The sequence below is a fragment of the Saccopteryx bilineata genome, chromosome 4, assembly GCF_036850765.1.
Source record: "Saccopteryx bilineata isolate mSacBil1 chromosome 4, mSacBil1_pri_phased_curated, whole genome shotgun sequence".
In the NCBI taxonomy this organism is placed as follows: Eukaryota; Metazoa; Chordata; class Mammalia; order Chiroptera; family Emballonuridae; genus Saccopteryx; species Saccopteryx bilineata.
In genome coordinates this window covers 198,031,198-198,058,246 of record NC_089493.1, presented here as the reverse complement: position 1 = coordinate 198,058,246, position 27,049 = coordinate 198,031,198, and the positions used below count along the sequence as shown (strand labels likewise).

Sequence of the window (27,049 nt, the reverse complement as noted above, 5' to 3'; positions counted from 1 at the left end):
GCCCAGTCTCCAGGGCCCAGCGGACGGAGTGAACGAGACGGGGCCTCTGTTCTGTCAGAAGGCAGCCCCTGCCTTCCACTGGGAAGAACCACATAAACATTCCTCAATTGGAAAAGTTCTGTACTGAATGCCCCTGAACTGTACCCTTAAAAATGGTTAAGATGGGCCTGACCTGTGGTGGCGCAGTGGATAAAGCGTTGACCTGGAACGCTGAGGTCGCGGGTTCGAAACCCTGGGCTTGCCTGGTGAAGGCACATATGGGAGTTGATGCTTCCTGCTCCTCCCCCCTTCTCTCTCGCTCCCCCTTCTAAAATGAGTAAATAAAAATCTAAAAAAAAAAAAAATGGTTAAGATGGTAACTTTCCTGTTTTGCGCATCTGCCACAATTTTATTTATTTATTTATTTATTTATTTATTTTTACAGAGACAGAGAGTGAGTCAGAGAGAGGGATAGACAGGGACAGACAGACAGGAACGGAGAGATGAGAAGCATCAATCATTAGTTTTTCATTGCGCGTTGCAACACCTTAGTTGTTCATTGATTGCTTTCTCATATGTGCCTTAACCGTAGGCCTTCAGCAGACCGAGTAACCCCTTGCTGGAGCCAAGGACCTTGGGCTTAAGTTGGTGGAATTTTGTTCAAACCAGATGAGCCCGCGCTCAAGCTGGCGAGCTCGGGGTCTCGAACCTGGGTCCTCTGCATCCCAGTCCGATGCTCTATCCACTGCGCCACCGCCTGGTCAGGCCATCTGACACAATTTAAACAAATCACTGGCAGTAAGAAGGACGGCCACCAGTGCACGTCGCTAAGCGCTTGACAGGCGTCATCTCATTTGGGTCGAAGTCCTTGAGAAGTAGTGGACTTGGAGACGACCTCAGAGAGGTGCGGTCACTTGCTCAAGGTTGCACAGCGAGTCCAAGGCAGGCCCCGGTTGGGGAGCACCGCGATTCCGTGCAAGCACTCGGTGCTCGCGAACGGGGCCCCTAAACAGCAGGCGCTGCTTCACGTTGGTTAGCGGGACCGTCCTGGCTGCAACGCCGCGTTGGTCCCGGCTGGCCCGGCGTCCTGACAGCGGGCCCCGCCCTTCCCGCAGCTCCGCGCGCCTGGACCGCTGGAGGCGGAGCCAACGCCGCAGCCGGCGGAACAGGACTGGCTGCTGGGGAAGGAGGCGGAGTCTACGGCGGGTCGTAAATACCGCGCCACATGGCACTGGCCAGGGCGGGCGGGGGCGGGGTGCGGAGGGCGCAGGCGCGTTGAGGGCGGGAGCCCCTCGGCCTCCGTGGCTCCATCGCGGGCCGCGATTTCTCGCGAGAAGAGGGGCGGGAGGCGGGGCTGCGGGCCGGGGGCGGGGCCGGTGGAGGGCGGCCTCGGGAGGGTCCGCGGGTCCCGAGGCGGCGGCCGTGGTGGCGGCGGCGGCAGTGGCGGCGCGAGGTGAGGTGAGGGGCGGCGAGGGGCGCGCAGGGGACGGGGGGCGGGCTCCCGGCGGCCGGGCGGCCCCTGCTCCCCGCAGCCCGCCCGCTGTGTGACCTTGGTCCGGCTCGCACCCTCTCTGAGCCGGTGCAGCGCCCGCTCGGGAGTGCGGGGTGCGGTGGGTGCGTGCGCGCGCGGCCCGGCCCCAACCACCGTCCCCGCGGCCCCGCCCCGGGGGCGCCCCGCCGCCCGCAGCGTGCGCCTCGCGCGGGAGGAAGCCGAGGCTGCGTCCGTCCGAACAGTGGGACCTGTATCTGCAGCTGGGCGCCGGGCCACCGGGGCGCCGCCGCCGCCGGACCTGGGCTCGCGCCGAGCTTCCGTCTGGCGCGCGGCACAACGAGCCGCAGTGTGTCCGCGGTGACTCAGTTATGCACTTCGTGATTCCGCGCCGGGGACGCTTGGGGCCCCGGGGCGCGAGAACGTGGACTGCGGGCGCAGCGGATGCGACTGCCGCCCGGGGCGGGGACGTTCCTCTCGCGCGTGGGGGCCGGGACAGCTCTTGACCCGTCCAGAACGCACTTGACCCGTCCCGGGGAACGTGGGTCAGGGGCTGGTGCCCGCGTGGAAAGCACGGAACACGGGGCGCTAGGAAGCGGCTCTGGGGAGGCAGCCCTGCTGGGACTGTGCCGAGCGCCTGCACGGGGGCTGCGGAGATGTTTCTGTTTGTTGCAGATTGTTTCTAGGACTCTGGGCTGGTGTTTCCCAGACAGCAGCCCCGTTTCATTGTTACTCAGCGTGAGCTTCTCTGATCGCTTCTTGCAAAATACCAGGTGTGCTCCCCTGACCCGTGCGGCGCGATTGCTGCTGTCACCTCGGCGATTACAAACAAACTGGGACGAGAGAGGGAGCGGCCAGGCGTCTCTCTTGATGTTGCAGAAGTTCTCCGTGGTGGAGACGACGATGGAGAAGCTGGGCCTCCCTGGGAGGAGGCAAGGCGCCTGCGGACATGGAAGCGAATGGACGCTCTGGGTCAGGGGAGACCCTGTATTAGTCGTGGGGCGGGGTTGGAGAATTGGGACGGGAGCCGAGGCTGGAAGGAGGTTTCTGCTTGGGAAGGAACAGGCGCCAGTGTTGTGCTAGGGTGTGCGCGCTTTTACCCCTTCCGGGAGGAGGAGTCCAGCTTTTGGGGTGGGATGCAGCTCTGTGTGTCTGAATAGTGAGAGCAAGGATGGATCCAGACAGAGTATGGGGAGGTGGAGACAGAGCTGGATGCAGTCTTACGGGGTGTGGGGCCTGGACAGTGGCCAGGGAGTGGAGAGGGGTGTGGGTAGAAGAAGCCAGGACTCACCGTCCTGGTGCTGTGTGGATGGGGGAAGGGAGAGGGGGAAAAGGAGCCAAGATTTGGTAACTGAAAGATGGGGCTGGTAGCCGTGATGTTATGCCGGAGCAGGTTTGGACAGGGGACAGACAGAAAGGCGTTTGAGTTTGAGACTTGTAGTGGTTGTGGGATCTGTGAGCCGTCCCGGATGAGAGGTGCTCTAGCAGAGAGACTGTGTGTCCAAGGATGCCATCCTGGGGAATACCAGGGTAGAGGGAGCGGGTGGCTGACACTGGACACGGGCTGGTTGTCATTACCACACACTCCCCGAGGCTGTGGGTGAGTCTCCGCTAAACTGGTGTGAGAGGGACTGGTGATAGATACTGCTGAAACAAATGTAGCTAGTGTGTCATCTAAAAAGAACTTCATCTGTAGTTTCCGGTTGTTTCAAAAGATTGTTGCTCTTTCTCTTCAGAGAGTAGCGGTTAGTTTCACACCTACTTAGTGGGATTGTGGCTGCAGCCAGGGCTGGTGGTGCTCCAGGGACTTGCCAACAGATGGGCCTAAGGATAACTGACACAGTAACTCCACACTTCCTGCAGTTAACCGAAGGGTTGAAGGGTTGAAGGGTTGAAGGGTCGGGGCTTTCCCTAACCGCTTAGAGAACTTAAAAAGTATCTCGGTGACAGGGACCAGGAAGCACCAGGCCCAGCCATCCAGGGAGCTGCTGTGCAGAGCAGGGGAGGGTGAGGCCAGTGGGGGCGTGCTGGTTCTCGGAGCACGACACCTGGCCTTTTTCCTCCAGGCCAGAGAGGGGACGAGTCTTTGAGCAGCCCAAGAGAAAAGACCTAAAAACAGTGACATCAGGGGGTCCCTGGTCAGGAGGCCCAGCTGTATTGCCGATGGAGCTCACAATTAATAACACCCTCCCAGGGCTCAAAGCTTCTGACTTCTTTTAATCTGCTACCCTTGAAATAGGAACAGAAAACCAAGGACTTGTGAAGAAGTCCTGTGGTTCGGGAGATGGAGACCACAGTACAGGCAGTGGAGAGTGTGCAAAAAGCCTAGAAAAGTAAATGGTTACTAATGCACACGGGGAGATAAGAGAGAGTATCTCATCCACGACACAGGAACAAGATGCTCTCAAATAAATAAATAAATAAATAAACAAACGGAACACAGAGCCAGAAAGGAAACTCTTGGATATAGAAAACAATGGCAGAAATTAAAAGACTCAGTTGGTGAAAACAAGATCAAGTTGAGAAACTTAGGAAGGTGAACGGAAAAGCAAAGAGAAGGAAAACGGATCACATCGGCAGGTGGACAGCCGACTCGTGAGTTTCAGGAAGAAAGACAATGAAAAAAAGAAAGGACATGATGTGAAATCGTCCACAAAGCGATAGGAGATAAACTTCCTAGAAGTAAACCTTTCTGAGTTGAAGGGGCGCTGGGGGGCCCACACCATGGATGCCCCGTGCTCTCCCGATCTGTTCCTGCTCCGTCCCCGGTGTGATAGCCAGGGGGAGCGAGTTTCTGACCATGACCTGCGCGTGCTCGGGTAGCAAGGGCCTTATTTGCAAGGGCCTCCGTGGCAGTCCGTCCCGGAATTTGGATCGTGGAGAGTTCAGACGGAGAGAGAAACCGTGCACACCCACTCCAGGGCACGTGTGGTGAAATCTCAGAACTCTGGGACAGAGGAGATTGTGCTGGCTTCTAGAGCAAGAATAAAGACACCCGCCCCCAGGTCATCACAGAGCGAAGTGAAGTGACGCGGGGTGGGGTGGGGGGTGGGATGGGACCCTCCGCAGCAGCATGCGGTGCTGGGAGACAAGCCACAGAGCTTTCAAGCTTCCGAAGGAAAGTATTTTCAGTTTTGAAACTTCCCAGGCGAAGGAGGGCAGAAAGATATTTTCAGATATGCTCCCCAAATTTGCCTCTCGAGACCTTTTAAGGAACTGACTGGCTGGCATGCTGTCTCAGAATGAGGTGGTGAACCCGGACAGGGCTAGACGGGACAGGGTTTTCTCAGTAGAGAGGGGAAGTCACTGTGTGTGGGGTGGGGGCTAGAGGCTAGGATGCCCACCAGGCACGGTCCCCAGATGTGTCATGACGGGAGCTGGCCAGAAGAGAGATGATTTTGGGGAAGATGAAATGGTCAGGACACCTGATGTGCTGGGACATCTGGATAGGAGGTGTCAACACGGGGCCAGATCGGTGATAAGCACAGAGAGCAAAGCAAACGAAAACCAGGCTGTTCTCAGTTCCGGGGGGAACAAACAGTTGTACGGGAAAGGAAAAATAACTGGGTGTGCTGCGATGATTTTTGCAGACTCTTCCATAACAAATTCGGTGATCGCCTGTGATCATTGAATGGTTGTGGTTGAAATGAGAAGGATACACTTTCTGGGGAGGGAGTATGGTGAGGAGGGTGGTGCTGTGCAGGGTCTGGAGGGGGGACGAGACCACTGTCCACCCGCCAGAGTGGGCAGTCGTAGATGACGCCTTAACCGAACAAGCGGCAGTCGCTCCGGACCCTTACTCTGAGATAGCAGGGAACACCAAAGGATTCGGAGGGAAAGAATGAGGGAGAAAGAGAGGTGGGTCACAGGAATGAGTGGGCGGGCTGCTGTGTTTTGTGATGAATTCCCCAGAATTATTGAATCTGTAACATAGATGGTAACACTGATACAAATAAGGACAATGTTGCAGTAAGCTCCCGACCCTGATGGAAGAGGAGGCCCGGTGCTTCCTGTTTGCAGGGTGGGTCACTCACCAGCCCCCTTGCTGGTCAGACAGTTGACTTGTTCTTATTTCCTCTTCAGTATTGTCATTGTTCTCTGTTTCCTGTGCCCTGGCTGTGGTCATGTGTTAGAGCTTTGTCACTTTCTTTAGCTGTTATTTTTTTTTTTTTCTTTTAGCTTATTCTAAAGGGATTTTAAACACTTCCAAAAGTCGAGAACAGCATTGTGAGCCTTCTTTATCATGTCACCTGGATACATAAATGATGAACTCTGGGGCCAATCTTGTTACTCTGTGTTGTTTTTTGGTTTGGTTTGGTTTGTTAGCATAAGAACTCTGTTGAGTACCTGCTGTATGCCAGGCACGAAGCCTTCAGGCTCCAGGTGTGATAGAGACTGGTCAGGTGCCTCCCTTCCAGAAGTTAATACTCTGGTGCAGATACACAACGAGCATGTAGTGCCGGAGGTGACACGGAGAAGAGGCAGGCGTGGAGGGTGAGAAGCACAGGCTGGGCGTAATCAAGGCAGCCCTCCCAGAGGAGGTGAGCTCTGAGCAGACATTAGAAGGAAGTATGAGATCCGGCCACCAGATTCCCCTGTGTGAGCGGTCCTGGCAGGGACAGTGACTGCGGGCTGGGCAGTGGAGGCCCGGTCAGTGCTATGGATGAACAGCAAGGCCATTGTGGCTGGAGTGAGGCCCGTTCAGGGGGCAGTGGAAGAGACGAGAGCACAGCATCCCAGTCATAGGATGTATCACCGGTTGGTGTAAGGGCTGGAAATGGGCAGCCACTGGACTGAATGATCGGAGGGGATTTCAGCAGAAGCGGGGGGCGGGGGGGGGGGGGCGGGTCTACCACCTCAGTCATCAGGTGAGAGCGTGCATCAGGACAGGGCGTACAGGTGGGGCGGTAGGGGGACGAGAGAGGTCAGAGCCTGGGTGTATTTCTAAGGTAGCAGCCTCAAGCAGGTTCTTGAAGTCGCCATGGTGACATCTATTATTGTTATTTTACCTTGAAGTGATTTCTCTGAATTGACTTCGGTCAGAGTCTGAGGTGAGTTGTTTATAGATTCCAGAGTCAAATACCATCAAATACTTGAGCTTTGGGAGGCAGATGGAAGATTTAGAAGGCAGGACCTCTGTCTCCTAAGACCAGGAAGCCGAGTTTGGGGGTGTGGGGACTGGTGTGAGGGCCTGATGTCCCCTCTACGGCGAGGGACTGTGGCGGGCTCAGAGACCAGTGTGAGCAGACGGCCAGCGGTGCTGTGGACCCCGCTCTCCGTGGGGGGGGTGGGAATGACTTTCGCTCCCAAGACCAAGTGTGGGCTCAGAGACCAGTGTGAGCAGACGGCCAGCGGTGCTGTGGACCCCGCTCTCCGTAGGGGGGTGGGAGAGACTTTCGCTCCCAAGACCAAGTGTGGGCTCAGAGACCAGTGTGAGCAGACGGCCAGCGGTGCTGTGGACCCCGCTCTCCGTGGGGGGTGGGAGAGACTTTCGCTCCCAAGACCAAATGTGGGCTCAGAGACCAGTGTGAGCAGACGGCCAGCGGTGCTGTGGACCCTGCTCTCCATGGGGGTTGGGAGAGACTTTCGCTCCCAAGACCAAGTGTGGGCTCATTTTCTGTCCAGCTCTTCGGGGTCGTCCATCAACCTTCCCTTCTCATCATGTGACCATCAATTACCTGCTGTTGGGTTGAGGTCGCAGGGTTAACTGAATACAAACAAAGGAGTTTTTTTGGGTTTTTTTTTTTTTGTATTTTTCCTAAGTTGGAAACAAGGAGGCAGACAGACTCCCGCATGCGCCCGACCGCGATCCACCCGGCACGCCCACCAGGGGGCGATGCTCTGCCCATCTGGGGCATTGCTCTGTTGTGACCAGAGCCATTCTGGGGCAGAGGCCATGGAGCCATCCCCAGCGCCCGGGCCAACTTTGCTCCAATGAAGCCTTGGCTGCAGGAGGGGAAGAGAGAGACAGAGAGGAAGGAGAGGGGGAGGGGTGGAGAAGGAGGTGGGCGCTTCTCCTGTGTGCCCTGGCTGGGAATCGAACCCGGGACTTCCACACACCAGGCTGACGCTCTACCACTGAGCCAACTGGCCAGGGCCACAAACGAAGGAGTTTTATAAGCAAATAAACCCCCAGGGCTGCTGGTACCAAGTGAACATCTGCCTCACGATGGGGTTTTAATCCCAGCCCCAAAGCTTCCCCGGGCTGGACAGCGTGGGGTGCAGAGAGGGTCAGTGCTGAGACCACTAACAGAAACTCGCCAACTCTCTGCTGGCGACCTTGATGGGAACCGCGGTGGACTTTTTTTGCCTTATGTAGTGTTTGCAGAGCAGGAGAACAGGGTAGGTAGGGAGTCTCTGGTCTTTCTGCCAGTAGCCTAGATAAATAAAACTTGGAACATTCTTGGACTTCTTCATGCAGCCATGTCACTTGATTTAATGCTGAGATCGTTGGTGAGCTGGACAAGAAGCCGGCGTTAGGTGTGTACCCTGGAGGCCGCGGTGCAGGACGGTGGGGTGGCTAGGAAGGTCGGATCCCCCGCCAGGCTTGTCCACGTTCAGGTTCCGGCCGTGTGGACTCCCGCAGGTTGCCTGTTGGTCTCCACTTCATCACGGTGAGTGTGAGGATTAAATACGTTCATATATCCAAGGCCTTGGAGCAGTACTTTTGAAAGCACATTAGCTGTATTTATTGTCAAAGCTGTTGAAAACTTACGCTGGTAACTGCCCATTGGCAGAAAGCATGAGCTTAATAAAAAGCACAGGTTCCGTTTAAATGACACAGACGTTGAGGTCAGACGAAGGTGGAAGGGTCAAGGCCAGGGGTGTCGTCTAGAGGGCTTTGCTGTTTGACAGGGTTAGCGGGTATTCTCTCCTTTTATCCTCTCGGGAGTTCCAGCGAGCGAGCGGGGTGGGGTTGGGGGTGGGGGCTCCGCTGTCCTTGCGATGTAGAGATGAAGAGTTGAAACTCAGACTTAAAGTGGTGACCCCAGGCCACTCCCTTGCCAGAGACCAGGCGCCTGGCCCGGGCACCCTGCCCTCCCTCCCGCACTCTCTCCCCTGACCCGGGCACCCTGCCCTCCCTCCCGCACTCTCTCCCCTGACCCGGGCACCCTGCCCTCCCTCCTGCACGCTCTCTCCTGACCCGGGCACCCTGCCCTCCCTCCCGCACTCTCTCTCCCGGCCTGGACACCCTGCCCTCCCTCCCGCACTCTCTCTCCCGACCCGGGCACCCTGCCCTCCCTCCCGCACTCTCTCTCCTGACCCGGGCACCCTGCCCTCCCTCCCGCACTCTCTCTCCCGGCCTGGACACCCTGCCCTCCCTCCCGCACTCTCTCCCCTGACCCGGGCATCCTGCCCTCATCCCGCACTCTCTCCCCTGACCCCGGCACCCTGCCATCCCTCCCGCACGCTCACCCCTGACCCGGGCACCCCGCCATCCCTCCCGCACGCTCTCCCCTGACCCGGGCACCCCGCCCTCCCTCCCGCACGCTCTCCCCTGACCCGGGCACCCCGCCCTCCCTCCCGCACGCTCTCCCCTGACCCGGGCACCCCGCCCTCCCTCCCGCACGCTCTCCCCTGACCCGGGCACCCCGCCCTCCCTCCCGCACGCTCTCCCCTGACCCGGGCACCCCGCCCTCCCTCCCGCACTCTCTCCCCTGACCCGGGCACCCCGCCCTCCCTCCCGCACTCTCTCCCCTGACCCGGGCACCCCGCCCTCCCTCCCGCACTCTCTCCCCTGACCCGGGCACCCCGCCCTCCCTCCCGCACGCTCTCCCCTGACCCGGGCACCCCGCCCTCCCTCCCGCACTCTCTCCCCTGACCCGGGCACCCCGCCCTCCCTCCCGCACTCTCTCCCCTGACCCGGGCACCCCGCCCTCCCTCCCGCACTCTCTCCCCTGACCCGGGCACCCCGCCCTCCCTCCCGCACTCTCTCTCCTGACCCGGGCACCCCGCCCTCCCTCCCGCACTCTCTCTCCTGACCCGGGCACCCCGCCCTCCCTCCCGCACTCTCTCCCCTGACCCGGGCACCCCGCCCTCCCTCCCGCACTCTCTCCCCTGACCCGGGCACCCCGCCCTCCCTCCCGCACTCTCTCCCCTGACCCGGGCACCCCGCCCTCCCTCCCGCACTCTCTCCCCTGACCCGGGCACCCCGCCCTCCCTCCCGCACTCTCTCTCCTGACCCGGGCACCCCGCCCTCCCTCCCGCACTCTCTCTCCTGACCCGGGCACCCCGCCCTCCTTCCCGCACTCTCTCTCCTGACCCGGGCACCCCGCCCTCCCTCCCGCACTCTCTCTCCTGACCCGGGCACCCCGCCCTCCCTCCCGCACTCTCTCCCCTGACCCGGGCACCCCGCCCTCCCTCCCGCACGCTCTCCCCTGACCCGGGCACCCCGCCCTCCCTCCCGCACTCTCTCCCCTGACCCGGGCACCCCGCCCTCCCTCCCGCCCTCTCTCCCCTGACCCGGGCACCCCGCCCTCCCTCCCGCACTCTCTCTCCTGACCCGGGCACCCCGCCCTCCCTCCCGCACTCTCTCTCCTGACCCGGGCACCCCGCCCTCCTTCCCGCACTCTCTCTCCTGACCCGGGCACCCCGCCCTCCCTCCCGCACTCTCTCTCCTGACCCGGGCACCCCGCCCTCCCTCCCGCACTCTCTCTCCTGACCCGGGCACCCTGCCCTCCCTCCCGCACACTCTCTCCTGACCCGGGCACCCTGCCCTCCCTCCCGCATTCTCTCACCTGACCCGGGCACCCTGCCCTCCCTCCTGCACTCTCTCTCCTGACCCGGGCACCCCGCCCTCCCTCCCGCACGCTCTCTCCTGACCCGGGCACCCCGTCCTCCCTCCCGCACTCTCTCGCCTGACCCGGGCACCCCGCCCTCCCTCCCGCACGCTCTCGCCTGGCCCGGGCACCCCGCCCTCCCTCCCGCGCGCTCTCGCCTGACCCGGGCACCCTGCCCTCCCTCCCGCGCGCTCTCGCCTGGCCCGGGCACCCTGCCCTCCCTCCCGCCCTCTCTCGGTGCCTGTGAGGGCTTCCGTGCTGCTGCTGTCCTGTACTGTGGAGCTCGCTGGGCTTCAGGTCAGCGTTCGTGCGGAAGAGAAAAGTTTCCGCTTCTGCAGATGGTCTTGGCGAGGTGTCTGGCCTTTTCTCCTGGGTGCACTGTAGGGAGGGGTCATCCACATCACTCACCTAAAGCACACACACATTGTAAGTGTACGCAGGTCGACAGATGGGGGCAGACGAGCCCGCCTGTGTGACTGCCTCTGCCTTCAACTTAGACCGTTTCCACCTCGGGGTTTTCCTCTGTCCCTCCGTAGTCCACAGCCTCGGCCGCTAGAGTTGCCTTTATGACAACTTTCCTGTCCGTGGAATCACACGGTGCGCTCCCTTATTCATCGTCATCTCTGTGAGGTCCAGGCCCGTGGTGGCGTGTGCCCGTCCTTGTTGCGGCCGCTGACCAGCCCTGCACTGCGTGAGCACCACTGCCTTCGTGCTGGACCTCTGGTTTGTTTTCAGGTTGTAGCCGTTTTGAATAAAGCTGCGGTGAGCTTTCTTGTACAGATCTTGACGTGGACAGTTGCACTCGTGGATGGCGTCTTCAGTGTTATCTAAAAGCCGTCACCAGCCCTGGCCAGGTAGCTCAGTTGGTTAGAGCATCCCCCGGATAGGCCAGGGTTCCGGGTTCAGGCACACACAAGAATGACCCGATGGGATGCATAAATAAGTGGAACAGCAAATCAGAGTCTCTCTTTCACCCCTGCCCTCTCACTAAACTGAATCAATAAAAAAAATTTAAAACAAACATCTAGTCATTTAAAAAAATAACTGAAAAAGGCATCATCATACCTGAAGGGCATCTCGGTTTTTCTCCTGTGTCGTCTTCTAGGAGTTTAGAGTTTTGCGTTTTACATTCCGCTCTGTGACCCGTTTTGAGTTAGTTTTCGTGAAGGGAGTAAGGTCTGTATCAGGCGATCTACCCAGCACGTGGGTGTCCAGCTGTCCCAACACCGCCCGTTGCAGAGAAAGACCATCTTTGTCTCGTTCCGTCCCCTTTGCTCCTTTGTCAGAAACCAGCGGCTGTCTTGGCGGGGGTCCGCGTCTGGGCTCTGTTCTGTTCCGTGGGTCATTTCTCTGTTCTTTTGCTGTGACCGCACTGGGTATCGATCACAGCGGCTTTAGGGCAGGTCTTGAAGCCGAGAAGTTACCAGTTATCAGGAGAACTTCTTGGTTCTTCTCCTTCAGTACTGTGTCGGCTGTTTGGAGTCTGTGGCGTCCTATAAACTTAAGAATAAGGTGTCACCGACTGTCTGGGCATCTGAGACTCAGTCAAGTTGTCGCACAGAATGAAGCAGCGTGTCCACTTGACCGTTCAGTACTGGAGAGGTCAGTTCCGCTGTCAGAGCGTGGGGAGTGCATGCGATTGTCCGAGTCTCCCTGGGGCTCTGCGGTGGGTCCTGTCCTCCAGGTCAGGATGGCACACTGAGGGTTGGCAAGCTCAGCCCCCAGCTGGCTGCCACGGGCCACCCTGTCTTCCTCCTGACTTTGCCCGCTGTTGGTGTGAAGGCTCCTTCAGACGGGCGGCCCCATGTGGGCAGCCGACGTGGGCGACTCTCTTCCTGGGGCAGGCCTGCCTGGCGTCCACCCTGCCACGCTGTGTGTGACTGCCCCCCTGCACCAGCACAGCTCTGCCTGCGAGCCACCCAGCGGAGTGTGTGGTCACCCTTGCCGACAAGGGCGTTGGACAAAGCCCCGGTGGAACCAGCCCACGGCGGAGCTTCCGGCTGACAGTGCTCTCGTCTCCTTGCGGCTGGCGCGGCCCAGGGCGGTGCTGCAGGCCCACGGCAGTCATTTCAAACCCTTGGGCTTTTATTGACGGCTTTGATGTAGCGGGAGGTTTGTGTTTGGGAATCGTACCCGTATTTTCTGGATGAGAAGTTACCGGACAAGGTCAGAGTTGTTCCCTGGTGCACGTGAGGCCGTTGGGGTCGTGGCTTCAGGGTCACCTGCTTTTCTCGCCTGGCGTCCCTGCTGGCTTCTCTCGACCCCAGAAGGCAGCGCCGGCTTGAGTGTCCTGGGGACCTTCCTAGATGCCTCTCCCCTTTAAACAGGGAAACTTGCTGGTGATGCTCTCTGGCCGCCTCCCCCTCTCCCTGCCCTGTCGTCTCACCCCCCACCTCCATTATAAAGTCTTAGAGCTTGAACGTTGGTTTGATAAACTGACTTCAGGGAGCGTCGTCCTGGGAGCTGTCGTTTAAGGTTGCAGCAGCAGACCCCACATTTAACCCCTTGGTAGGATTCTCCACCATATTAAGGCCTTTAATTAATTCATTTTTTTGTTCATTCAGTGATATCTGTTAGAAATTTCTCCCAAGTCCCCTGTTAAAGCTCTAATTCTTTTTTTTTTTTTTTACTGGAAAAAAAAATACCATAAAATGTACTATCTTAACCATTTTTTTTAATTGTGCATTTGAGCATGTATCAAAGGCTCGATGTAAACAAAATAAACTTTTAAGTACATAAAACCCTAAAGAAACGAGTCAGAATCACCCAGGGGCACTTACCGAGACCCTCCTGGAGCCGGGCCTGTGCCCCCACACAGAGCCCATGCTCGCTGACGGACCAGAGGGCAGCCTGCTGACCTCCCTGCAGCTGCGGACGGGGAGAGGCCGCCCGTTCACCCGGAGGCCCCGCTCTGCCAGTCTCATTATACATCAGTTCATTGACCTGCTGTTTTTTTAAAAAAATAAATGAAGAGCTGCAGAGCCACCGGCCTGGTGAGGAAAAGACCCCTGAGAGGAGGTGCTGCTGGCCCCAGCGGGGCCGGACGATGGGACCCTAGGCGGGCTCCAGGGTCCTCCTCTGAGATGCTTGGCGGGGCCCCGGCACGCTGTCATAGCTCATCGATGAAGAACAAAGTGTCAGGGACGAGAAGAGCATGACGTTTAGTGCTAGTAGACCAGACAGGGAGAGATTAGAGTGACTTTTTTTTTTTTTTTTTTTTTGTATTTTTCTGAAGCTGGAAACAGGGAGAGACAGACAGACTCCCGCATGCGCCCGACCGGGATCCACCTGGCACGCCCACCAGGGGGCGATGCTCTGCCCCTCCGGGGCATCGCTGTGCCACGACCAGAGCCACTCTAGCGCCTGGGGCAGAGGCCAAGGAGCCATCCCCAGCGCCCGGGCCATCTTTGCTCCAATGGAGCCTTGGCTGCGGGAGGGGAAGAGAGAGACAGAGAGGAAGGAGAGGGGGAGGGGTGGAGAAGCAGATGGGCGCTTCTCCTGTGTGCCCTGGCCGGGAATCGAACTCGGGACTTCTGCACGCCAGGCCGACGCTCTACCCCTGAGCCAACCGGCCAGGGCCTTAGAGTGACTTTAATTAAATATCTTCTCGTTGGAAGAAGCCGCACCCGGGACGGCCCATGAACAGAGGTCACCCCGTCGGGGGCAGGAGAGTTAGGGCTCCTCCCTGGGACCCCGGCCTGCTGCCGTGTGAGGTGCTCTTCTCAAGGACCAGGGTCTTCCTAGCCTCTGGGTCAGAAGAGCCAGGAAGCCCTCGCTCGTTTGTGACAGACACGCATGTCAGCCTCTCAGCTGTCCAGGGTTGGTGGCTTCTGCAGCGTCCTGTCCGGAATGTGTGGGAGACAATGGCCCCAGCAACTCCGGGAGTCCCCAGGTCCCGAGACTGTCCTTCAAGTGCAGGGTCTTCTGTGCCTGGTGACGGTCTCAACTGTAGTTTCCGTGGTAAGAGGGAGGGGCGGGAGCAACAGGCTGCTCTGTCCGGCTGGCCCCTGAGCGGTCACCAGGCCAGGCATCGTGGGCATTGCTGTCATCTGACCTCTGAGCCAGGGGGTCCCCGACAGCTTCATCAGCGTTCGTCAGCGAGCAAGTGATCAGACGCCGTGTCGTCCTCCCTGCTGTGTCCCCAGCACTCAGCACGGATCTGGGGCAGGACTGAGGCTCCGACTGTCTGTGGGGCGACGTCACTGTCACCCCCTCCCACGGACCCTGCGTGTGCTTCGTCCGCCCTTCCCGTGTCACGGGGCCGGGACAGGGCACGGGGCACGTCAGCCACACCTGGGCTCGGTGTCGCGTGTCTGTTGGATTAAGTGGACACAGCGCAGCAAGGTCCCTTACAGGGAGTGGGCGTCCTCAGCATTCTCCCAACCTGGAGCCTTCTGCCTGTGGCTTCTCCCTGTGGCCCGGTCCAGGGGTCAGTGTCCCGCCTGGCGACGGCTCTGCCACGCCTCCCTCCCCCCTCCGGTCCGTGGCCGCAGACCCCTGGTCCCCTCGTCTCTCACACTCGCCCTTTGGGCCCTTGTGAGCAGCAGGAGAGTCCCATCCTGCGGAGGAGCCAGAGCCCCTGACCGGGCGGCCTGACCAGGTCGGTTGGTGGAGGACGGAGGGAGGAAGACAGACAGACAGCCCCGTGGGGGCGGGGGGCTGAGCACCACCAGCACCATCCCCCGGAAGTGGGCCGGCGGGGAGCCCTGGCTGGACCCTGACCTCTCACTTGGCTTTCCTTTGCCTTCCAGGTCCCTGGAGCCCAGCGCTCAGCGCGTCCATGACGCGGCAGTGAAGGGACCCCGGCGAGAGGGCCCGCCCACCAGGGACAGGATGACCAAGACACGGCTCTTCCGCCTGTGGCTGGCCCTGGGCTCCATGTTCATGATCCTCCTGATCATCGTGTACTGGGATAACGTGGGCACTGCCCACTTCTACCTGCACACCTCCTTCTCCAGGCCGCACACCCCGGAGCCCCTGCCCAGCGCCGGGCAGGGGGCCGCGAGGGCCTCCGCCTCGGACGTGGACGAGTTTCTGGAGAAACTGCTCAGCGTTACCGCCGCGGCCGCTGGCGTGAAGCCGGAGGATACCCTTCCCGGGAAGAAGAGGGAGCCGCCCCCACCGCGGCTGCCGCCGGCGGCCTCCAGCCGGCCCGCGCCGGGCAGCCAGGAGGAGAGCGTGAGGGGCTACGACTGGTCCAGCCCGGACGCCCAGCAGGGCCCCGACCCGGGCGGGCGGCAGGCGGAGCGCAGGGGCGTGCTGAGGGACTTCTGTGCCAACGCCAGCTTCGTGTTCCCCGCCAAGGAGCGGTCCTTCGACGACATCCCCAACTACGAGCTGAACCACCTGATCGTGGACGACCGCCACGGGGTCATCTACTGCTACGTGCCCAAGGTGGCCTGCACCAACTGGAAGCGGGTGATGATCGTCCTCAGCGAGAGCCTGCTGGACCGGGGCGCCCCCTACCGCGACCCACTGGACATCCCCCGCGAGTTCGTCCACAACTCCAGCACCCACCTGACCTTCAACAAGTTCTGGCGCCGCTACGGGAAGTTCTCCCGCCACCTGATGAAGGTCAAGCTGCAGAAGTACACCAAGTTCCTGTTCGTGCGCGACCCCTTCGTGCGCCTCATCTCCGCCTTCCGCAGCAAGTTCGAGCTGGAGAACGAGGACTTCTACCGCAAGTTCGCCGTCCCCATGCTGCGCGCCTATGCCAACCTCACCAGCCCGCCCGCCTCAGTCAGCGAGGCCTTCGGGGCCGGCCTGCGGGTCTCCTTCGCCCACTTCGTCCAGTACCTGCTGGACCCCCGCACCGAGACCCTGGCGCCCTTCAACGAGCACTGGCGCCAGGTGCACCGGCTCTGCCACCCGTGCCAGATCGAGTACGACTTCGTGGGCAAGCTGGAGACCCTGGACCAGGACGCCGCGCAGCTGCTGCGGCTGCTCAAGGTGGACCGGCTGCTGCGCTTCCCCCCGAGCTACCGGAACCGGACCGCCCGCAGCTGGGAGGAGGACTGGTTCGCCAAGATCCCGCTGGCCTGGCGGCAGCAGCTCTACAAACTCTACGAGGCCGACTTCGTGCTCTTCGGCTACCCCAAGCCCGAGAGCCTGCTCAGGGACTGAGGGCGCGCGGCCGCTGCCCAGCCCCGCGCCGGGCGGTCACCCGGACTCGGAGACCCCTGTCCCGGGACGGAGCTGTGGGCTGCCGCTCCTTTTTATTTTTTACGGCCCTCCTGTCCCTCCCGGTCAGACGCGGGACCAGGACGCCCACGGTGGCCCCGTTGCCCGGGCAGCTCGCTGGACGCCTGGGATGGACCACGCCCACGCTCTTTTTCTTTTAAAAAAACGACCTACGATTTTGCAATCCAGACTTTCTTGTTTACTCCACTGCCTGTATTCATTGCGTACTGTGTTCATATTGGTTTTTTTTTAAGATTAATATATTTCAGATATTTAATACGAGACAAGGAGGAGGAAATAACAGCGTGCGTCCTGCATCTTGCGCGTGTGGTTATTCGGGTTGCGGCTCTGAGCCGCGGGAATGGCTGGCGGTGGCACCAGAAACGCCCCTCGGGGGAGGGGACGGGATTCCTGCCGGTCTTGGGTGGAAAGGAGGCCCCTCGGTGGCCTGAAGTCGGCCCTTACCTTGTGTTTGTAAAAGCGTCGCAGCCCGGTCCTTCGGAAGTGAGCGCTCTTTGATTAGGGGGTGTATCCAGAGGGAAAGTGGGGGGAGGGCGGGGTTTTGTATCTGAGCTCACGTCCCAGGAAGCCATGCTGCCCGGTCCCCATCACAGAGGTCCCTAGAGGTCCCCGACACACTCGATCCCCATCACAGAGGTCCCCAGAGGTCCTCGACACACTCCCTCTCGTGTCTGAGTCACGGACGGAAGGATAGGCCGTAATGGGGACCGGGTGGGTGGGCGTCGGTCCCTAGGACACACTCCCGGCCGTCAGCAGAGTGGGGCTCCCCCTCCCTCCACTGCAGGCCTGGCTGGCCAGGTCCAGCTCTGGTGACGGTCACCCTCGACGACGTCACTGACCCCGGGATGGTCGCCTTGGATGGTCCTGGCCCGGTAAAGCCGTCTGTTAGTCCGGAAGTGTCCTGCGGAACATCTGGCCCGAATTCCTCGGCGGTTTTTGGCGGCAGCATGTCCTTGATGAGAACTGGGCCGTCCTCTCGTGGTGTGTGGCCGTCGCCGCTGACCTTGTCTCCTGGGTCCTCGTTGCCCGGTCCTGAAGGGCTGACCACAGGCCGAGGAGCCCTGCTCGGGGGCTCCTTGGTGCGAAGAGTCCTTGCTCTCGCTGGCCTGCCCCAGCCGCGGTCTGTGGGTGTGAGCAGACTCGGGCCCAGGAGGGCTGCACCGTGCTCCTGTGCGTTGAACACGGTGACCCGGGTGGCGGTCTCGCTGTGACGCCTCCCTCTGACTTCCGGCACTTTCTAAGCACCGTGCTGCCTGTGGCTCATGAGGGCAACTCGACTGTTCCCTGGGAAGCGGGTGCCCACCCCCATTCCGGAGAAGACGGTCTCTTGACCCCCTTCCTGCATCCCCTTCCCTTGGAGAGCCGCTGGGGCTCCCTCTCCCCTCCTCCCAGAGAGGACGCTGGGTTCCCCTCGGCCCCTGCACCCCCTGCTGGGAGGCCCTCCCTTTCCCGGGAAGGAAGGGGGCTCTCCGGTGGGACTCTCTCCTGGTCGTGTGCCCTCCCCACCTGCTTTGGAAAGCCGCTCAGAGGGGCCGCCTGCCACTCCTGAGACTGCTGTTCTCCCAGGCGGCCCCGCCCTGCCGGGTCACAGGCTCCCTGATGTCAGGCAGGCCTGAGGGGGTCCCCTCCCTGAGCGAATGCTCCCGGGGGTCATTGCTCCTCTATCCACAGGCCGCGTGTCCTTGTCTGCCCACCCCACATCACACTCCGAAACCTAACAGTACACAGAGGTGAACCTGGGCTGCCTGAGACGCCATCAGTCCAGAGGTGTCCAGGTGTTTCTCTGGAACGGGGAGTTCAGCGTGAGGACCAGGGTGTGGGTCACTGTTGTGTCTCCCTGCGCCCCTTCATGGCTCTTCTGGTCAGTTTCTGACCTTCACGCTTGGCCCAGGAGAGTTGGGGAGAGCGGCCACACCCCACCCCAGAGCTCTGGCTGACCGGGCGGTCCCCTGCTTACACAGGCAGGGCTCACGCCAGTCTGGACCCGGCAGACCCAGTGCCCTCAGATGGGAGTCTTTGGGAGGGGACTCTGCTGGGGTGGGAGGGAGCCGGGAGGCCTGTAACCAGCTCTGCCACTCCGGGGGAGCCACAGTGTGACGGCCACACCGTGAGGGCACAGGGCCGGGAGACAGAGCGCCCAGAGGATGTGCACACTGAGGCCGCATCCCCCCGCACTGTGCAGGTGAGGGCCACTGGCTGAAGTGCATCTGAGCTGGATTTCTGGCCTTGAACCCTCGGGAGGGACCCTGCCGCACATGGCATTTAACCCCCACCAGCCTGGCCTCTGCCCTTTCAGGAAGAGAAAGCGTATGGCCTGAGCACAGAGGTCCTCGTTCACGAGGTGTGGACAGCTTATTAGCACTAGGAACCCTCACAAATATTTCCTCACTCTGTCAGGACCCGGTGATGGGGCCTAGGGCCTCTCCTGGGTCCCAGTTCACAGCACCCGCAGGGAAGCAGGGACCAGGGCGGGCGCAGGGGGGAGGTGTCGTGTTTCTCCCTCGAGAACCTTCTGTGTGCGTGGCCTAGAGGCAGGCTGCTGGGGGAGACAGCCGGTCGGAACTCAGCGTCCACCTTTCCCCAGGGTGCTCTGATCTCTCTGCCCAGGGTCCTTCCTCAGGCCTGTCTGAGGCGACTCGGCTCGGCAGTCCTGGGCCCCCTGGATGGCATGTGCTCTGACGAGGACATGCTGTTGGGTGACCGTCAGTGGGGAGTGAACAGCAGGGGCCTGGCCTTCTGCACTGGACGGGTTGGTCAGGTCCGGGGCCCTTGTGGGGGGGCGGGGAGGGTCTGACCTGAACCTCAAGCTGGAGCCTGGATGTCCACCCTCTCCCTGGCATGTGGCACCGGCCACACTTGGACTCAGATTTTTTTTTTTTTTTTTTTAAGATTTTATTTAATCATTATGGAGAGGAGAGGAGAGAGAGAGAGAGAGAGAGAGAGAGAGGGAGGGAGAGAGAAGGGGGGGAAGAGCAGGAAGCATCAACTCCCATATGTGCCTTGACCAGGCAAGCCCAGGGTTTTGAACCAGCAACCTCAGCGTTCCAGGTTGACGCTTTATCCACTGCGCCACCACAGGTCAGGCTGGACTCAGATTTGAGCTGGCACAGCACTGGTGATTGTGACCGAGATGGGCGGGGACGGGGACGCGGCCTGTGAGGGGCTCTTCCTCTCCTCCTGGTCCCCCCTCTGTGCGGGCGTGCTGTGCGTGCGGGCGTGCTGTGCGTCCGTCCCTGCGGCCTTGCGGGAACAGAGCAGCGCCCGCCCGCCCGCCCGGGAACCGTCCCGGAAGAGGCCCTCTGGCGAAGGCCAGGGAACCGCGGCTGGCTCTGTGTCTGATTCTGGTTTGTTTTGGGCCGGGCGGCTATGTTTCCTCGCCTTTCATCTCTGCGGTCCTGCAAAATGCCCAGTCCATGGGCGGGCGTTGGTCAGTGCCTCTAAACACACTTGGAAGTCCTTGCATGAGGGAAGGTTAGGCACCTTCAAAAAACACTGGGCTGGTTCGCGGACACGCCTCCCTTGCCGGTTTCTGGCCAACGATTGGTTTGGAATACCTCAAGAGCTTCAAAGTGCGAGGGCTCCCCGTACTTGGCCCCGACCTAGGTCTGCAGAGGCGGCCGCTGGGCTCAGGAATTCCCTCTGGTCCTGGAGGGAGGACCAGAGCCGGGGGGGGGGGGGGGGGGGGGTGTTGGGGGCGGGGAGACTGGGGACCTTACTTAGGGTATGTTGTCTGAGCCAGCATCCAGACATTCCCAGATGTGGGAGGTGGGCGGCTGCCACACCCAGTTCACTCACCCCTGCTGAGCCTGCTGCTCCCAACCTCTGCAGGGCCCGGGGGGGGGGGGGGGGGGCATGCCAGAGAGCTGGCGAGGGGGCCGGGCAGTGCCCTTCAGCCTCAGCGCCTGTGCCCTGGACTGGAGTTTGTGCCCTTTTTTTTTTTTTGTATTTTTCTGAAGCTGGAAATGGGGAGAGACAGTCAGACAGACTCCCGGATGCGCCCGACTGGGATCCACCCGGCACGCCCACCAGGGGTGATGCTCTGCCCACTGGGGGCGATGCTCTGCCCCTCCGGGGCGTTGCACTGCCAGAGCAACTCTAGCGCCTGGGGCAGAGGCCAAGGAGCCATCCCCAGCACCTGGGCCATCTTTGCTCCAATGGAGCCTTGGCTGCGGGAGGGGAAGAGAGAGACAGAGAGGAAGGAGGGGGAGGGGTGGAGAAGCAAATGGGCGCTTCTCCTGTGTGCCCTGGCCGAGAATCGAACCCGGGTCCCCCGCACGCCAGGCCAACGCTCTACCTCTGAGCCAACCAGCCAGGGCCTTTTTTTTTTTTAATTATTTTTATTTTATTTATTCATTTCAGAGAAGAGAGAAAGAGAGAGAGAGAGGGAAGGAGGGGAGGAGCTGGAGCATCAACTCCCATATGTGCCCTGACCAGGGAAGCCCAGGGTTTCGAACCGGCGACCTCAGCATTTCCAGGTCAAGGCTTTATCCACTGCGCCACCACAGGTCAGGCTGGAGTTTGTGCTTTAAGCGGATTGGGAGTAGGAGTTTTTAAAATGCTTTTTCACACGGTAAAATAATCCTGATGATAATAAAGTTTATTTATTTTATCATTCGATGACTGACCTTCCTGTTTAGGAGAGAGGGTTTCTCACAAGGGGGGAAAAAAGCACACCTTGTGAGGACATTTTCTTGGATGAACTGGTGTGGTGGTTTCAAACTGGTATTGATTTTGATTCTTTTAAAAAATACCTAACTATTTAAAAATATATACAACATTGGGCCTGGCCGGTTGGCTCAGCAGTAGAGTGTCAGCCTGGCGTGCAGAAGTCCCAGGTTCAATTCCCAGCCAGGGCACACAGGAGAAGCGCCCATCTGCTTCTCCACCCCTCCCCTTCTCCTTTCTCTCTCTCTCTCTCTTCCCCTCCCGCAGCCAAGGCTCCACTGGAGTGAGTAGGCCCGGGTACTGAGGATGGCTCCATGGCCTCCACCTCAAGTTCTAGGAAGAGCTTGGTTGCTGAGCAACAGAGCAATGCCCTACATGGGCAGAGCATCGCCCCCTAGTGGGGGCTTGCCAGGTGGATCCCAGTCCAGGGCACATGTGGGAGTCTGTCTCTGCCTCCCCTTCTCTCCATACAAACACACACGCATGCACACACACACACACACACAAACACGCACGCACGCACGCACACAACATAAAATTTACTGTTGCAACCATTGTTTAGACATGCTGTCCAGTGGCATTAAGCACATTCACGTTGTGCCCTCCCCCCTCCCATCCATCTTCAGAACTTCCTCATCTTCCCAAGCTGAGACTCGGTCCCCATGAAACAGCCATGCCCCCTCCCCCTCCCCCAGCCCCGGCCCCCACTTCCCTACTTCCTGTCTCTAAGAACTTGACTCCTCTGGGTCCTCGCATTAACTGGGATCAGACAGGATCTGTCCTTTTGTGTCTGGCCCGTGTCACCGAGCACAACATCCTCAAGGCTCATCCGTGTTGCCGCAGGTGTCGGGATTTCCTTCCTTTCTGAGGTTGAATAACAAACAGCCCCGTTGTCTGGACAGACCACCTCTGGCAGACGTGTTCACCCCGTTATCTGTCCGTCCGCCCGTGGGCACGGGCGCTGCGTCCACCCACTTGGCTGTTGTAACGTTGTTGCGAACGTGGGTGTGCGAGTTCCTGTTTTGAGTCCTGCTCACAGTTCCTTTGGTTCTAGACCCAAAAGTGGATTTCTGGATCTTCTGCTATTCATACATATTTAATTGTGTATGTGTGTGTGTATGTGTGTGTGTGTGTGTGTGTGTGTGTGTGTGTTTTAACAGAACCGAATTTCGGTTCTTACTGCTGCAAGTGCGTACAGCGGCTGCCGGGGGAGAGCAGCGCACAGTAGGTGCCCCTGCGCTGACTTTGAGAGCAGCGCATAGTAGGTGCCCCTGCGCTGACTTAGAGAGCAGCGCACAGTAGGTGCCCCTGCGCCGACTTTGCCTCCTTAGACCACGCACAATGACAACAACCAGGCCGGCGGTCACTGCCCCCGGTGGGGGGGCAGAGGCCGTGGTGCGAGTCAGGGGCCAGGGGCCAGTGCCTTCAGAACTCCGGCGGCCGTGGGCGTCCTCTGGAGGAGATGGTGCCTTCGTCCCCTCTGTGGGGAGAAGGCCCCCCTGACACACGCCGGGTTTGGGAGATCTTCCCCGAGGGACGCGGCCCCCCCGGCTGGGAGTGCCTGGTGCCTCGTTGGTCTCCCGGTAACACTGGGCGGTCGGTCAGTCTTCCCTGAAAGAAGCAGGCGCTGGGTGAGACGGGAGTGTGAACCCCGGCGGATGAACAAGGTGGCGCGGGGGCCTCTAAACCCAGCGAGGGGACGGTGTCCTCGCCAGCCGGGGCTTCCGTGTGGACAGGTGCACACCGTAGGCGCCCCGGGGCCGTGACAGCTGCGGGTTTGGACAGGACAGGCCCCCCAGTCCCTAGCAGACAACGGGTGGGGCAGAGCTGGAGATGGCTGTGGGTCTGGACAGGACAGGCCCCCCAGTCCCTAGCAGACAACGGGTGGGGCAGAGCTGGAGATGGCTGTGGGTCTGGACAGGACAGGCCCCCCAGTCCCTAGCAGACAACGGGTGGGGCAGAGTTGGAGATGACTGTGGGTCTGGACAGGACAGGCCCCCCAGTCCCTAGCAGACAACGGGTGGGGCAGAGCTGGAGATGACTGTAGAGCAGGAAGACCCCCCCAGACCTGACGCCACCCCTGTTTACGGGCTGACGCGCGTCCTCGCGCCACCAGCAAGCCCTCCGTGGGCACGCTTCCCGGGAGCGTCCCGGCAGAGACTCTAGCTTCGGCTTGAGTTAAAAACAGCCCGATGAGCCCTGGCCAGTTGGCTCAGTGGTAGAGCGTCGGCCTAGCATGCAGGAGTCCCGGGTTCGATTCCCGGCCAGGGCACACAGGAGAAGTTCCCATCTGCTTCTCCACCCCTCCCCCTCTCCTTCCTCTCTGTCTCTCTCTTCCCCTCCCGCAGCCAAGGCTCCATTGGAGCAAAGTTGGCCCGGGCACTGAGGATGGCTCCATGGCCTCTGCCTCAGGCGCTAGAATGGCTCTAGCCACAATGGAGCAACATCCCAGATGAGCAGAGCAGGGGGCATGCCGGGTGGATCCTGGTCAGGCACATGCAGTAGTCTAACTGCCTCCCAGCTTCTAACTTCGAAAAAATACAAAAACAAACAAATAAAAACCCCCGACGAAGCCGTGTGCCGTACTCAGGGGGTGGGGTATATATCTTGCTTCCAGTAGATTTCCAGAATGTTTCGGTTTCCAAACTTTGGGGCACAGATTCACCAAGCGGATTTTGAGAGTGTCGGGTTTCAAAGAAGAAGGCTGGCTTTGAATGTGGTCTGGGCTTCTTACAAGGTTTGGTGGAAAAATGTTTTGGTTCCTAAAATGTTCCCAAAATGTTTCCCGGAGCACAGAAATCCTCAGCGCTGTGGGAGGGGCTGGGGCGGCAGTGGATGGAGGTGGCGTGAGGGTGTGCAGCGGGCGGCCGACGGGCAGCATGGGGGTGGAGGGTCTGCCTATCCCCCAAACAGGAGGTGGCAGGGCCCCAGTGCCCTGTCTCATGTCTGGCTCAGGCATGTCCAGAAGGCCGTTTCTGTGGGTCATTTGTCCTGTAGCCGTCCCCCAGGGGTCATTCTGTTCATAGGTCCTTGTCTCTTTGTGAGGGGCCCACTTCCGTCCCGACCTCGGCCTGCACCCATGGTTCCTGGGTCCCTGTCCACCGGAGTCACACTCCAAAGGGAAGACTTTTTTAAGAAGGGAGGACTCATGTGGAAAAAAGTGGGCCCTGGCCGGTTGGCTCAGTGGTAGAGCGTCGGCCTGGCGTGCAGGAGTCCCAGGTTCGATTCCCGGCCAGGGCACACAGGAGAAGCGCCCATCTGCTTCTCCACCCCTCCCCCTCTCCTTCCTCTCTGTCTCTCTCTTCTCCTCCCGCAGCTGAGGCTCTATTGGAGCAAAGATGGCCCGGGCGCTGGGGATGGCTCCATGGCCTCTGCCCCAGGCGCTAGAGTGGCTCTGGTCGCGACGCCCCAGATGGGCAGAGCATCACCCCCTGGTGGGCGTGCCGGGTGGATCCCGGTCGGGCGCATGCGGGAGTCTGTCTGCCTCCCTGTTTCCAGCTTCAGAAAAATACAAAAAAAAAAAAAAAAGAATAAAAGAAAAAAGTGTATTCATGGAAACTCAGGCTTGGTAGCAGATTCTTGTCAAGTCACGGGCAAGAGTGGGAGATTATGGGTCCCATTTGCCAGGTGGGGAAATTGAGGCCCAGAGAGACTGTGATGATGACCTGCTCGAGTTCCACATCGCACAAGAACCCAAGCGCTCCAGCCCGACGGCCCCCCAACCTTTTAGAGCATTCGACACGGGCCCTTCCCGGGGCATCTGTCTGTGTCTGCACAGGCCGTGTGTCCGTCCAAGCCAGCCCCCCGGGCTTGGTGTCAAGGCTCAGCCTTTGGAAAAAGCCAAACCTAGGGTTAGACCACGGCTGGCAGGTGACAGGCATGGGCGGCCTCAGGAGGCCTGGCCCTCAGACCAGTGATGACCAAAAAGCAGGGATTTGGCGGAAAAGTCATGTCGCGGCCGGCTGGCTGCGCATCCAAGGGGTGGGGTTGATGTGGGCGGGGTTGATGTGGGCCACCGAGTGTTGGCAGAGAGGCCCCGGAGCCGAGGGGAGGACAGAGGAAAAATCCAGCACTCAGGAAAAACTTCCAGCCCCGGGGAGTCACACCCAGGGCGCGGCCCCACCCTGGGCAGCAGCTCCCGTCTGCGGAGCCAGGGAAGTCTCTCCTGAGATGTGTCCGTTAATTTGGGGGCCCCTTCCTGTAGTGGAGCTCACACCCCTCGGGGGGGGGCAGCTGGGGAGAGCTGGACAGAGCTGGGCGTGCCTGTGCTCAGGTTGCAGGTTTCTTATCTGCCAAGGTGACCTGAACAACAACAGGCCCTGAGAGACTGCTCCTTCTGGGAGGGGCCGGGCCAGCCGCGGTCCGGGAGGGGTTTGTGCAGGGCCGGGCTCCCGCAGTCCCAGCATCGTCCAGCAGAGGGCAGTCTCGGCTCAGGCTCCAACCTGCTGCGAGCCTCCTGCTAGGGGTCCCCCGCTCTGTGTCCGCACAGACGGACCCCCTTCCGCCATGGGGGGCGGGCGTCTGTGGTCAGAGTGTGCAGGCAATTCCGTAGCTGGGGTGACGGGCCCAGGGCTCTCTCCAAGTCCTCAAGCGGCAGTCTCTGTTGTGGGGTGGGTGGTTCTATTGATAGACAGGCTGTGCCCTGTGTCTATCAAACTCAGAGCCTGGACGCTGAACCAGGACAGCCCGCAGGGGTCAGTGGCCCCAACAGAGATCTGGGAATCCATCTCCCAGGCCCCTGGGTGCCCTCATGTCCCCGTCTTCACGGCGGGTCTTCCCCAAGCCCCTCAGACCCAGAGCAGGAGCCGGCCTACCCCCCCCCCCCCGGCCGCACCGCCCAGGGGAACGGGGCTGGGCCCCCATCGTCACCAGACCCGGGCTCACGGCCAGCTCCGTCACTTGCCCATCTCCTCCCCCAGCCCAGGTCCTGAAGATCTTTTCCCGGGTTACCACCTGAAAGTGTTACGTTTGACACGGAAGCCGGTGATCCGTTTGGAGTCGCTCTTCTTAGCGAGGTGCGGGGTTTAGGCTGAGGTTTCCTGCTCCCCGGACGGTGTTCGGTCGCGCCCGCCTGGCTCACTGAAAAGGCTGTCTTGGCTCACGGGAGGGCTTGCTCCGAGTTCTCGCTTCTGTTCCGTCCACCGAGGCGTCTACCCAGAGGCGGATTAAGGCCGGTCGAGGGCCCCCCGGGCGCAGAAGACAATATCGGGCCCCTTACATTTGAAACAAGTGTCAAGTTGGGGTTTCCCGGGGCCCTTCAGAAGTTGGGGTCCAGGTGCGCGCCTGGTGCACCCGCCGTTAAATCCGCCTCTGCGTCGACCCGTCCCCACCCCGCGGGCCTGGTGACCGAGCTCTCTGGTGAGGCTTGCAGTGGGCAGAGCAATCTCTCTCACCTTCTTCCTCTTGACAGTTGTTTCCACTCTTCGAGCTCCTTGGCTTTCGCACGTCAATCTCAGCATCACCTTGTCCGCGGCCGCGGAAGATCTCGCTGGGATTTTCACAAGCATCGCGCTGAGTCTGAATGTCAGCGTGGGGACCGGGCATCTTCACTAGGCTGAGTCTCCTGCTCCGTGAACACGGTGTGTGGTTCTCCGCATGAGCGTCCTGTACAACTTCTGTTAGAGCGACCCCTATGTGTATATTTATTTCTGTTTTGAGTGACTGTATTTCTAACACCATAAAATAATACCACAAACACAGGCACAACCCAGTAGTACCCCGAAAACCATTTTGAAAATGACTTTGTTGCCCTGGCCGGTTGGCTCAGCGGTAGAGCGTCGGCCTAGCGAGTGGAGGACCCGGGTTCGATTCCCGGCCAGGGCACACAGGAGAAGCGCTCATTTGCTTCTCCACCCCTCCTCCGCGCCTTCCTCTCTGTCTCTCTCTTCCCCTCCCGCAGCCAAGGCTCCATTGGAGCAAAGATGGCCTGGGCGCT

At 60.3% G+C, this 27,049-nt stretch overlaps 1 protein-coding gene across 2 annotated transcripts; it reads left to right on the top strand.

Moving 5' to 3' along the window:
* The first annotated feature begins 1,328 nt into the window (after positions 1-1,328).
* CHST12 (carbohydrate sulfotransferase 12) lies at positions 1,329-16,738 on the top strand. Of its 2 annotated transcripts, none has more exons than XM_066273505.1 (2): positions 1,329-1,432; positions 15,000-16,738. In XM_066273505.1, exon 2 carries the CDS (start codon positions 15,082-15,084, stop codon positions 16,369-16,371), a length of 1,290 nt encoding a protein of 429 aa, XP_066129602.1. In that variant the 5' UTR covers positions 1,329-1,432; positions 15,000-15,081; the 3' UTR covers positions 16,372-16,738. The 2 variants fall into 2 exon arrangements, with proteins under 2 accessions (XP_066129602.1, XP_066129603.1); XM_066273506.1 differs by having other exon boundaries at positions 1,347-1,437.
* The last annotated feature ends 10,311 nt before the right edge of the window (positions 16,739-27,049 follow it).